The sequence below is a fragment of the Lagopus muta genome, chromosome 2, assembly GCF_023343835.1.
Source record: "Lagopus muta isolate bLagMut1 chromosome 2, bLagMut1 primary, whole genome shotgun sequence".
NCBI lineage: Eukaryota > Metazoa > Chordata > Aves > Galliformes > Phasianidae > Lagopus > Lagopus muta.
The window spans coordinates 101,224,336-101,237,884 of record NC_064434.1 but is presented as its reverse complement, the minus strand read 5'-3'; the positions used below and the strand labels follow the sequence as shown (position 1 = coordinate 101,237,884).

General features: G+C 43.9%; 1 protein-coding gene across 5 annotated transcripts in view; it reads right to left on the bottom strand.

Moving 5' to 3' along the window:
* The window catches only part of COMMD1 (copper metabolism domain containing 1), a 72,162-nt gene extending 59,980 nt beyond the window's left edge, over window positions 1–12,182 (bottom strand). For 4 of the 5 annotated variants that reach the window (XR_007374853.1, XR_007374854.1, XM_048935052.1 and 1 more), the window contains exon 1: window positions 11,949–12,182. Coding sequence is in view for 2 of the 5 variants with exons in the window: in XM_048935052.1 (XP_048791009.1) it covers window positions 11,949–12,143 (195 nt within the window). In the remaining 3 variants the exon portion in view is untranslated. Of the gene's footprint in view, window positions 1–2,626; window positions 2,815–11,948 lie in introns of those variants that run through there. The other variant, XM_048935055.1, reaches the window with a different exon arrangement.
* Window positions 12,183–13,549: the final 1,367 nt, after the last annotated feature.

The window sequence follows — 13,549 nt, the reverse complement described above, 5'->3', positions numbered from 1 at the left end:
TTGCATGCGTGGGTCTTAAAGACACCAAACTACTTGTGAAGGCCAGCTAGTCAATGTTCTACGGCAAACAGCAGCTTCAAACAGGACTACAAGGGCATCTCTGCAGCCCTGTGGTTTCTGGACCCTCCCTCCTAAGCATGCTAACCAATGTCTCTCCCAGTGGCTGCAGATACAATCAGTCCCACACTAGATGAGGTGTTCATACAACATTTCCTGGAGGGTAGGCTGTGTCCCACCAATGCTATTTATTAGTGTCTCAGAGCTCTCCTAACAATTAGAATTAAGACAAAATCAGATGCAACAGCCTGCTTGCATGCATTTGAAACACTGATCTTACAAAAATGTTCACCCCAACCTGCTCACCCCAACAAATTTATAATTTGGAAATCCTAAATGACCTTAACAATACTTCTTAATCAAAGTACAAAGATCTTCATTAAAATCTTAGAGTGTTCACCTAATCCGTGGGGATGGTCTTTTATTCAAGTTCCATACTGCATCCAGTATTACTTCAGTTTATGTTTTATTGAGCTGTAATGCAGCTGCAGTGGGGATTAAACTGTTGGCTCACAGAAAAGAGATGTCAATCAATGTGCATGCTGTAATACATTTTATTGATAAGCCTGCAGTTTAAAATTTTCTCCAGTGTGTTACAGATCATCTTAAACGTCATTCTAACCTGTAGAGCCTTTGGAGTCATTGCCAAGGAGACACTAACCAGGTCAGTGGGCATCCAGTGGATGTGTCAGTATTTCCAGGTTTGGGTTACTCTGACTTCTGCTAAGCTTCCTGCTTGGACAGGACTTAGAACACACAGTGCTGAGTACATTACATGACTGCTACTGCAGATCACAAAAAAAAACAAAAACAAAAACATGTGTGGTGAAGTTTCAGGCAAAATTACATCCTTCCTGCATTTCTAATCTTATTAAGCTTGATTTCACACAGACTTGTCCAGTGGATTGTTTCCATGCTCCTCTATGCAATGTTCTCTGCTAAAATCACTTTCTCACTTGAACACGAAATCCAACAACAATTTCTGGGAGGGATTTTATATGCGGCAATTTTTGTTCACCTGAATGCAAAAGAGATCCTAGTATTTGTTTTTAAAAGCTGGTGAAGTTACCAGATTTTTTTTCTCCTGCCTGCCTGCCTTTACCATCAGAGCGTGCGTCTGCCAGAAACAACAGTTTGGACACAATTCCCCAGCACATCACTTCCTAAAATAATTTGCAGGTGGTGTCATTTTTCTGTGGCACAAAGGCTCATCTGATGACAAAGGAGGATGAAAGGCCGATTAAAACAGATAGCCACCACATGAACCACAACCAGAGCCCTTCTCCTATGGTCAGATAGCACTTCCTGCAAATCTACAGCACCAAGCACAAAAAAAAAAGCACTCCCCCACCTCATTCCATCCTAAAAACCATCTCCAGCAGAAGGAAAACTGAGAATAATGGGGATTATTCTGTCTGGCCTTTCTGAAAGGCTCTGTGCTTACAGAACAAGAATGAAAGAACAGAACAAGCTCAACCACTGATAGTCACAGCTACACCTCCTGAGTACTCAGATTATGAAGAGATTACAAAAGCTTGGATTCTCAGCAGTAAGCATTAAAAAAAAAAAAGAAGTGCTGTCCCTTTCCAGAGTAATAGTTTCCAAATTACCTACATTATTTAAAATAGAAAGAGGAAGAGATGCATAAGAAGAGGCAATGGAAAGCACTTCTCAGAAAGCACAGACAGGCACTGGACAGCATGCAAAAAGAGGTGAGAAACAAAAAAAAATAAGGAAGTATTCTCTTAATAGCAGACATGCTTGCATCTATGAGGTTCATATACAAGGATTTAAAATACAAATTAATTGTCCATCTGGCCTTTACTCAAATGAAATATATTTTTTAAAAAGTCTTTTCACACAAGCTTTTCTCCCCTCGAGTCAAATTCATCGCTACGGTTTAGAAAACATTTTGCCACGCGGGGTGGAGGCAAAGAAATGTTACTTTTCCAGTCCTTCTTAAGCATGCAGCTATGCTACAGACAAGTTTGACAGGTTCAACCTTTTTCAAATGAACACGCATGCACGCATGCCCCCTGAGATAGCTGCAGTAGAGACAAGCTACCTTCTGTAACAGCCTATGAATCTTTGCAGGTTAAGTTATTCAGCCTAAAATGGTTTCTTCGTCATTCCTCCCAAAGGAGCCAGATTCAGAAATAAGAACTTTCAACAAATGGAAGCCATTTAATGCAGCACTGCTGAGGAAAGAGAGGAAAAGGAAAGAGAAATCCAGATAGAACAGAACAAATACCAGATGGCAATACAAAGAAACTTGAGGGAAAGAATTAAAGAAAGGAGAGAAACAGACAAAGTGACAGCCCCAGAATTGGTGGCATGACCTGGCCTGCTCTGAAGAGAGCATGTGATTGTGATCTTTTCCTTCTCCTTCCTCTTGCAATACAGTAAATGAGAACGGTGTTTATCAGGTTTCTACAATCACTCTGGGAAAATTACCTGCTGTTGTGGACTATTGCTTCACATTTAATCTCATTTCACTTAGGAGAGTTAAAAACAGAAGTCAGATCAGCTTATATTTTGAGGGCATGCAGAAAAAAAGTTACAGCCTTACCCTGAATGCAGAAGGGGAGAGACACCAGCCAAGCTTACTGTAGTGCTGTGCAGGCAGCGTTCTTGTAAGCGCATCAGGCCATGGACTAACTTGCTTTATAATGAGCCAAGCGCAGAAAACAGAATTCACATCATGAATTCATCTTGATTTTTGCCGACTGTACCTCGATTGTTTGCACCTTAAAGTTTCATTAACTTTGCTAATTTCCCAGTTACATTTCACAGTTACATTTGTAGATTAGCTTCCTGTATAGCAAGGCATAGGTACCCCAGCAGCAAACCACATGAAATATTTAAATCACGCACTTGAATCATATCACATCTTGCCATATATTGTGATTTGCAGCCAATTTCTGACTCAAGGCTCTGCTTTCCTTCCTTTCACAGCACTATTGTATGTTATCTGCCATATCACATTCTGAGCAATAGGTGGAGTTGAGTTTTCCTACCTGGGAGAGCAGTTCCTGTGGACATAAATCAGGCAACACTGCCTCTGCCAGGATCTGGGAGCAAACAGCTGGAAACCACTGCAGCCAACTCTAACTCCGCAGACACGTTTAATAGCATCAGAGAGATCAGCATGTAAAGGAGACAAGTTTACAGACTACACAGCTTGAAGGGATACAGAAGCAAGAGTGTTTTACCATCTGGTCATTCGTCACTATTTTGACAACTCATGTTACACACTGACATCTGACGGTGAGAGGTAAGCTTCCAGTCTCAGTGTACCAGACGGCAGGTCTTCCTCTCAGCACGTCCTGAAGAAACTGGCTGATGTTGTTGCCAAGCCACTCTCCATCATATCTGAAAAGTCACAGCTGTCAGGTGAAGTCTCCAGTGACTGGAAAAAGGGAAACATCACTCCCACTTTGAAGGAAGGGAGAAAGGAAGACTGAGTGAACTATAGCAAGCCTCATGTTTGTGCTCGTGAAAATCATGGAGCAGATCCTCCTGGAAGCTGTGATGTTTAGGCACATGCAAGCTGAGGAGGTGATTTGGAGCTTCACCAAGAGCAGATTGTTGGCTCACCGATCTGAAAAACTTCTATGATGGAATGATGATGGAAGGGCAACTGATGCCATCAGCCCGGACACATACAAGGCCTTTGACATGGTCGTGCACTACATGCTTATTTCTAAATTGGATAGATATGGATAGGAAGGCCAGACTATTCAGAGGATGAAGAAATGGTCAAAAACAGGTTGTGGTCAATGGCTCCATGTCCAGTTGAAGGTCAGTCACAAGTGGGGTCCCGCAGGGGTCCATCTTGGGCCTTGTGCCCTTTAACATCTTTATCAATGACACAGACAGTGGGATTGAGCGCACCCTCAGGATCTTGCTGATGACACCAAACTGAGTAGTGTACTTAGAAACACAGAACCATTAAAGTTGGAAAAGACTACTGAGACCATCAAGTCTAACCACCAACCCATCATCACCATGCCCACTAAACCGTGTCCCCAAGTGCCACATACCCACATTCCCTGAACGTTCAGTCTCCCTGCAAATGTATTGATTCCACAAGAAAGAATAGATTTCATTAGTCACTAATTCCTTGGATTCAGAACATGACTCTACATGCCCTTCCTAACTGGAATGCGTACAATCATTTATCAAAAGCAGCAGTTTCCAACCACAGTGATGTTTCTTAGAAGTTATTTGAGGGAAATAGCAGGCCTTTCAAAGCAGCACTGTATTTAGCAGAGAGAAATCACAGTAAGTTACACAACCAGGGGGATTTGTACAGGCTTGAAAAGTAGGTTCACATGAACCAGAAGTGGTTCAAGTAGGCCAAGTGCAGCATTTTGCACTTGGATTGGGAGCAATTCCAGCTAAGTGTACATTAGGAGAAGAACTCCTTGAGAGCAGTCTGGTGGAGGTTGGGGGTCCTGGGGGATGAAAAGCTGGACGTGAGGCAGCAGTGCATTCATCACCCAGAATATAAATTGCATTCTGGTCTGCATCAACAAAGCAGTGGCAGCAGGGACATGGAGGGGACTGTCCCCCTCTGCTCTGTTCCTGTGAAGCCCCACCTGGAGTAAAGCACCCAGGGCTGTAGCCTCCAGCATAAGATGTGGAGCGCTGGAATGGGTCCAGAGGAGGATCCTCAGAGAGCTGGAGCACCTCTCCTATAAAGAAAGACTGAGGGAGTTGGGCTTGTTCAGCCTGGAGAGTGATCCCAGCAGACCCCATTGCATATTTCCAGTATTTGCAGAGAACTTACAATCAAGAGGGAGCCTGACTTTTTACATGGTCTGATACTGATAGGACAGAGGGGAAATGGTTTTAGACTAAAAAAGGGGGAGATTTAGGTTAGATGTTAGGGAAAGTTTTTCCATCAGAAGACAGTGAGGCCTTGGCACTGCTGCAAAGAGATCTGTGGGTGCCCCATCTCTGGAGATAGATACTCAAGGCCTGGTTGGATGGGCCCTGGGCAGCCTGAGCGTGTGGGGAGCAATCAGCTCACAGCAGGGGTTGGGGCTGGGTGGGCTCTAAGGTCCCTTTCAACCCATGCCATTCCACATATGATTCTGAGTACAAAGTGGGTTTTCTTCCTGTCAGCTTAGTGAAACAAAATTATGTTCCCCAAACCACAAGCAGTCATCCTAGTTGCTAAAAGCAGAGCCTTTATGAGGGCAAGAGAGCAGTAAGCCAAACTCTGCACTGTGGGAACTGCTCTGTATGGGTCCTGTTCCCACCATGGTGCTGGAAACCACCACCAGTGCCTGGAAGCAAAGGCCAGGCTGGAATGGCTCAGCAGGAATCACTCCTCACTTTCCCATGAGGACTTAAATACTATGCGCTGTACACAAAATGTTCTTAGAACTGAATCTAATACGTATTTTCAGAAAAAGTTAAAGACTTACTGAAACAGGCAAAATATCAAAGTGTTCTCCAATCCAATCACACTAAATATTTATGACTGCTTTCATTAGCCCAGAGGGAATTCTCCATTTCAATGAAACTAGATCAAGTCACCTCTTGGTAGAGCTGGCCAAGCAATCAAGTTTTCCAGTCCATCTGCAGGAACAGCTTTCCACTGCTGTGCCTCCACAGACCATTCGCACTGCCCTTGAGAGCAGGACACGCACAGCAGAGGTTTCCAGAGCTCACAAATACATACCTCAGTTAGAACTGTTGGCATTCTGCAACATTTAGCTCTGTGTTTCACTGCCACAGGCTCCAACAGTGAGACTCAGATGTTTCAAGATAGCACATGTCACCAAAAAGCTCATGTTCAAAGTTCAAGTCGCCCCTTCTCCCATGGCTGTTAGTCAAACAGGGGCTACCTTATATTAATAAGTTCCTTATAGTTTGTCCACTTGAGCTAGAAAATTTCTCCAGTACTTACATTTCATTACAGGCTGTTTAGATATTTCCATGACGTCATAAAAACAATCCAGTAAACAAGAGCACTTCTGCTAAGCAATGAGCGACCAGCATCCTTCTAGCCTTGCTCTCAGCAAGCCACAGCCAGATCCGTTGCTTTTTCTTCACCTTGTAGGCATAGCAAACAGAAGCACATGTGGCACACATGCAGCCACATGTCACGCAAGAGGAGAGATGTCTAGAAACCCATTTGGGCATTCCTTCTGGCTCCTTATAGCTCTTCAGCTGTGACATGCAGTATAACAGCCTCTAGCTTCAGGGACCCATCAGGAAAGCACAAGTCTGGCTACACAGGGATCTCATACTGGAAAGAAAAAAGCACGCAGTGCAAACACAAGGGGTGCTGTGTGCAGAAGTAAACAGCATAAAAGAGCAATAGATTCTTAATCTCAAAGCCTAAGACTGATGGGTTTGCATGTTGCAAGAGGACAGGTTTAGATGAGATATATGGAAGACTTTTCTCCCCAGAGGTTGGTGAGGCCCTGGCACTGCTGCCCAGAGCTGTGGTGCCCCATCCCTGGAGGTGCCCAAGGCCAGGTTGGATGGGCCCTGGGCAGCCTGAGCTGGTGGGGGGCAGCCCTGCCCACGGCAGCAGTTAGAACTGGATGGACTTCAAGGTTCCTTCCACCCCAACCCATCCTATGATCCTAGAAAAACCAAACCTGTCACTCAGGTGTGTTAGTAGAGCACTAATTTCTGACCTCTCTCCTTTCTCATTTCTGCCTCTGTGCAGACATGGACACGTGCACACACCATACATTTCACCATCTATGAGATTTATGCCACACTACCAAGATGTGTGGTTTCTTAATTCTGTAGAAAAAGGACGTTATACACATTTAGTTTGTTTTGAGAAAAGAAAAAAAAAGCTAAAGTGAGGCTTAATAAAGAAATACTGAAGAAATCACAACTACTTCAAATATATAAATATTTGTACAGTGTTTGAAGATGCAAAACTAAAGAGTATTTATACAAACAGTACACCAATTACACTTGAACCAGAAATGGCAAAAAGAGCATGAATGAATCACACATCAGACACGACAGTCTGAAGAGAGACAGCGGAGTCACATGCAAAAAAGACTCAGAGTAAACACATCTGTTGCTCTCCTGCCTTTTACCAAGATTCTACTTCAGTGCCTGCATGTATCCTAAAAGCACATTTCACAATCCTGACATCACAGTTTATGGAAACCGCAAAGCATGAAAACTACCCACCAAGCTGAGTTAGGAATCTTTTGGCAGAGATACAGATACGTATTGACAAGAAAAAGAATTCAACCTTATTTGGAAAAACAAGGAATTGACTCTAACTATACTTGCACTGCAATTATTGCTGCTAGAACTGAGAGAAGCTTTCCAACATACATTATATATTCTTCACAATTGAGGTCTTCCAGTTTCCAGTCTGATATGACATTACAAGTATTTGATAAGTATGTGGAGAAAAAGTTACTGTGTTGAAACTATTTATCATTATTTATAATGATTAAGAAACAAAACAACTGAGTGAAATTTTTGAAGTGCTTAAGGCTTTCCCTTTAAGGAAGTCACTCATTTCACCTTGTCCTGAAGATGAAGCTCGTCTGGGGATGAATTTGAGGCCTTTTCAGTAAGCTGTAACCAAACCTTCCACCAAAGGAGGAGCTCACACAGAGCACAGAAAGATGTGTTTTGGTTATGCTGAAATTCATTAGTCCAGCCTGGCTGCTTTCCATTGGCCTTAGCAAGAGCCTAATCTGACTGAAGACTAAAGAGTTGGATCTTGCTTTTGAAGTTCATTGCTACAAATTAAATGCTTCTACTTTTCTTAATTAGTGTTTGTCAAACACGTGCTTTTTAGAATATATCTGAAAAGGGGAAGACTCCCTTAGGATTCACATGTAGTTCTCTGCCTTTATTTCAATAACACTTATGCTCCATTTCCTATTCCCAAAAGAATGGTGGAAATGCTGAAGAAGATAATGAAGTCACTGCTATCTTTCCAGTTCCAGTTGTTTTCTAAACTATTAGTTGCCTTTCTACTATAATTCAGGTCATGAAAAGGGGGAAAAAAACATAAGTTGTCTCTTTTTCCCCTCTGTTTGATACATTAATAAGAACTAAAAGAAAACCAATCAAATATCCATGTGGTAATTGAGGAAAAACAGACTTATTTTGAGCAATGCAAAGCTTAGCACACCTATTAGATCAACAATGCAAGTTTGCCTCCTCCTTTTAATTTACCACTTGGCCATAGATAAGACCTCGATAACTCAAAAGGTGGGCCCATGTGAACCTACTGAGGCTCAACAAAGCAAAATGCAGGGTTTTGCAGTTGGGTCAGAGTCATCACAGATGCATATACAGACTGGGAGAACTCCTGGAGAGTAGCCTTATAAACATGAGAAATCAACTTTCTCTTTACAAGGATAGATAGTGATAGGACACGGGTGAATGGCTTTAAACTAAAGGAAGGAAGATATAGATTAGATGTCAGGGGAAGTTTTTCACTGAGAGGGTGGTGATGGAACAGGTTGCCCAGGGAGGTTTTATATGCCTCATTCCTGGAGGTGTGCAAGGCCAGGCTGGATGGGGCCCTGGGCAACCTGCTCTAGTACTTCACCTAGTGGTTGGCAACCCTACTTACAGCGGGGGGTGGAACTTGATGATCCTAGAGGTCTCTTCCAACATGAGCCATTCTATAGATCTATGAAGATGACACATAAATGAAATAGGTCAAGTAAACCATTAAATATGAAGTACATGATTTCCAGTGACATTGCACATTTATGCTATATCAGTACTTCACAGTCCCAAATGAAATGAGTCTAGGTCTCATAATTGGTCTCATAAGGAGGTGATGTTTCACCCTGTTTCGAACCTTGAGTTGTGGAAAATACTACTGCTTAAGTGAACGATGCTATACCAGAGTCCTTGCTTCTGCTTGCTCTCAGTAACTGCAGTCATCACTGCACAGCAGCAGGAGCACCACAAAGGTTATTATTCCCAGGTGGAAAGGAGAATCGCTGCCTACCCTACTTTGTCTGAATGACAGCCCAATTTGTAGAAGTCTGCTCACACTACAGATTTCATCACCTCAGCATCCTCTAGCACCCAGCAAAAGCACTGCCATCTAAGTGTCTCTTCAGCAATTAAAATAGTAATGGAAACAGAATGTGAAAGGCTTAAGCTTAATAAACCATTGAGTTTTACAATCAGAAAAACTGAAAATGATGACTACTAAAAGAAATCCAGAATGATGAGAGCATACTGCTCTTATTAACTGGCACATACGAGCAGACAATTGCTGCTCCAGGCAGTGAAGCACCACACTACTACTTTAAGTGTTCTCCAGCTGTCCAACAGCCTGCAGCCAGCCCTCCTCACCCATTCCTTCTTTCAAAGAACTTCTCTCCACTTCAGTGTTCTTCCTGCAACTGGCAGCTGCACCAGCCCTGATCTGAACTGACTACATACACACAAACTGAAAGCAAAAATAACAAACATGGGATGAACCCTAAAAAGAGCAAACATTTTTGTCACTGTAGTATAGTAGATGGCATTTAAAGTAAGCATTCGGCTCTCTACTATTCTATGATGATGCTGAAATTTAAAAAGAAAGAGATAACATTAGGCATAAAGAACAGAAAATGAAGGGGTAGCCGAGCTGTATTCAGATTAGTGAGCTATGTAATAGGGGTGCTTTACTCAATTAAAAAACTAAACAAAATAAAAAAGCCTATGGTTGTTACTGAGCTGTCCCAGGCAAGCAGCAGTTTAGTTCATCGTTTTCCCATGCATGTCCAGTTACAACACAGTAAATATATCTTCCTCCCCTCACAAAATTCTATGCTAAGTTATTGTTAGCACATTTTTGCCTAGCCCAATAACAAATGAAGTAGTCCAAAATAAGCACAGCTGTAAGAATGAAAGGTTTGAAACTATGTACCAAGCTAACGTGGGTAGAATGTATCTGATATGGACAGAAGACTTGCTGATACTGTTTTACAGGTTAACTGTTCACTTTCATAAGAGCTGATAAGAATAAGCATATCCAATGATCTCTGTTAGCAGATGCAGGCATAACAGCAATTCTAACCATCAGAAAACAAGCCATCTTTCGCATCAGCTTTCCCAAACTGTTTTATCTCAGCCTTTGCACTGAGGCTGCTCTGCCTCTGAGCTGTGCAGGAGCTTAGACTTGCATGGTAACTGCAAAGCATTCAATAAAAGGAGCCCATGACCAACCCAGGTATTTGAAGGTTCGTAACTTACTGAGAGAAGGAAAAATGACAGCTTTCTTGACACATTACAAGAGGCAAGAAGGTTGTTTTTTTTTTTCCCCTGCCACCAATGGCTGCCAGAAGAAATCCTGAAGAAGATACAAAGGCCTCTTTTTCCACAGTGAGTAAATTCTGAGTGAGTAAATTTTACACCTATGTTTCTGCTCTGACTTGTCACATGAGGGCAGCCTCTTTTATGAAGGCCAGTAGCTTCAAGGTGGGGCTTGAATAAACTGAATGCTAGTAGCACCACAGAGCCACACAGGTAAGGTACCATCTCCTCCTGTTTGAATAGCAGTGAGATGAAATACTATGGTCACCAGAAAAGCTTGTACAAGTGTCAGGCAGTTGCTCGTGAAAACAAGAGAAGGACGAGGGCTAGAGACTGTTATTCACGTGCACATAGTATGGAAGCATTTCATATGTCACATCTCAAACACTGGGTTGTCACATGTTCCTTATGTACAGTTTAATATTTTACCAGCAGCATACTGGTGTAGTTGTTACAGATGGTAATGCGCTCAGTGAAAATACATATCGATAATCGAATATAACAACATATTTAGACTCCTTGTGCTGACTTTGTGCTCATTTAGGCAACGTACAAATCTGAAGCACAGCCGGAGCCACCACAACTCCAGCACCACAACCAGCACGCACAGTAATCCCAGTAGCCTGCTGCCACCAAAAGGAGAAGAGCAGAATTACTGCAGATGGAAAGGCATTACTTCTATTACCACAGGAACTAACCCAGCAAATTCAACTGCCATAAGGAAGAGACAAATTCGGTATTTTCATCAAGGTGAGGTCTTTGAAAGCCAAAAGCTGGGAGAGCTGGGAGCTGATCTCCCCCAGTTTCTCAATGCTTTAAGTCTGATGGGGTAGGAGGCTGGGAAATACACAACTGAGATGCTGCAACTCTCCAAGGCCAGCCCTCCAGAGCTTTGTTCTACCTCCTAGGAAACACCACACAAGGAATTACATTTCCCAAAAAAGTTCACATGATGTGAAAGCAGTACAGTAACATGACTGTTCCATGAAATACATTGGGCACCTTAGAAAGGAATCAGATGATTGTAAACGTTCTGCAGAAAACTACACAGTTCTACAGAAGAAATGGATCATTAAGACAGCTTTTGTAAATAAACCAGGAGTATACAAAGATCTGGGGGGGATAGGAGGGGGCAATTAAATACTTGTTGCTGCAGTAAATTCTATGGTCTCTATTTTACCTCCCTGCTTTCCTCGTGCTCCAGAAATTACCAAGCTTTGCACATATGGAATGTGGGAGGGCACGTGGAAGCCCTTTACCTTCACCAAGCCTTGATACAAGGAAGTGGTTGATTTACCATACTGACTTCTGATTACTACTTAGAGGACACTGAATACCATGGAATTAAATAGTCACAAGGGCAATGCAACTTTCTGCCTCTAACCACGAACCGACAGCACACGGATATAACAGGGAAAAAAACTCATCATCCCATCTAACGTAGGTGCTCACATCCCTACAAGGTCAGCAAAAGTCGTAAGACAGGGAGTCTTTTCCATACTGGCAATACAAAGGACCTCGGCCCTCCCTTCTGGCTGCTCGACACCGCACCCGGGTGTTAAAGACGCCCAGCCAGGGCTGCGCTTCCCCTCACGGCCCCGCCCGCCCGCCGCTACCTGCAGCAGGCCGCCCATCTTGGCGCGCAGGGCGCGGAACTCCTCCGGCGCCGCCTCGGGGTAGAGCTGCCCGCGCAGCAGCTCCTCCGTGATGTCGGCCTTGCCGTAGTAGGCGGCCTGCGCGATGCCGCCCAGCAGCGCGCTCAGCGCCTTGCCGCCATCGGCCGCCGGCGGCTGCTGCTCGGCCGCCGCCATGTTGGAGGGGCGGCCCGCGCCTCAGTCCCCGCCTCGGGAAGGGATGCCGCCGCACCGCCTCACTGGGCGCCACCCGGCTGGGACGGGCCTGGCCGCTGGGTCGCTGGGATAGGAAGCGTCTTTTGAAGCTTTAAAGCGGCTGCAGACGCAGGAGATGAACCTCGGTCAGATGGACTGTTCTGCGGGCACCCAGTTCCTGCTTCTGACCAAAATGCCAAAAACCCTTGGAAGGCAGCATATGAACCAAAACAGAGTTCGTATTTAGTCTTCGAGAATGAGATACTAAATGAATTCATGACTTAAGAACTCAGTGTCTGCCTTCCATACTTAAGAGGGCCTGCTCAGAGCATGCAAAGCAATGGCCATGCTGCCTAAATCAGCACGTTTGCTATTGCAGAAAATAGGAAAAAAAAAGTGGAAGCAATGATTTGTGTTAAGCGCCTTCCAGCAGCTCTGTACATTTGAGTTGTGTATGCCTTATCTGAACAGGCAAGCAGAAAAAATACAACTCCCCAGATTGAGCCTCCACTGACTTTTGAGTGCAGAAACTGGTTGGGATAAAAGGAAGCGGGGAAGGCAGAAGAAAGAGAAGAGCAGGCAACATGCTGCCTGAACTGCAGAACTGCTATGCGTGGCCCCGTATCACTAGCTACAGGCAACAGTTCACACAAGGATGGCTCTACCCCTCAGAACTCTTCCTTGCAATCTCATCCTAGGAAGAAGCAGCTTGCTGGGGTGATGATCTGGTACAGCCTTGAACAGCATACTGCTCATGAGCCAGAGTAACCGCACAAGGGACAGCTGCAACCCAGACAGGGAATCAGGGACCCTGGTCACTTTACACAACAGCCTTTTGCTGCTCAGAACTGCTATAATCACTTTCACACCTCTTCTGGGCAGTAGCAACAACTTCTGGCTATAAAGATGTGGAGAAAGGGATACATTGCCTACAGATTTCTCCAGAACAACCAGAAATGTGTGTTTTTTTCCTAAGGAAAAAGAATGTTCCTGATACTGCCTAAAATATAAAAGCAATTCACTTACTCCTGCTGACTCTTGGAGTTTCAGACTATCTTCTTTCTTCTGCAGAGGACTGAGTCTGTATTAAGTCACTGAAGCTCCCTGCCAGTTGACTTTACCACGTAGAAGCAGCACTACAACATCCACCCATGCTGATCCAGCAGCTTCAGCCTGAAGTTGAAGATCTGTTTTAATTGAATGGTTAAAGAAAGTAAACACTTCCCAGCCCTTGTATCTGCTGGGATGCAGTTCCATTCAACAGGATGCCAGTAAGCTGTGCAGCTGCTCCCCCTCTCTTCTCCCACTTCATGACTACATCCATTTTGTCCTTAGAAGGAAAAACTTGAATCAAAACAGCTCAATAGTTGTGATCGAGCCAGAGAAGA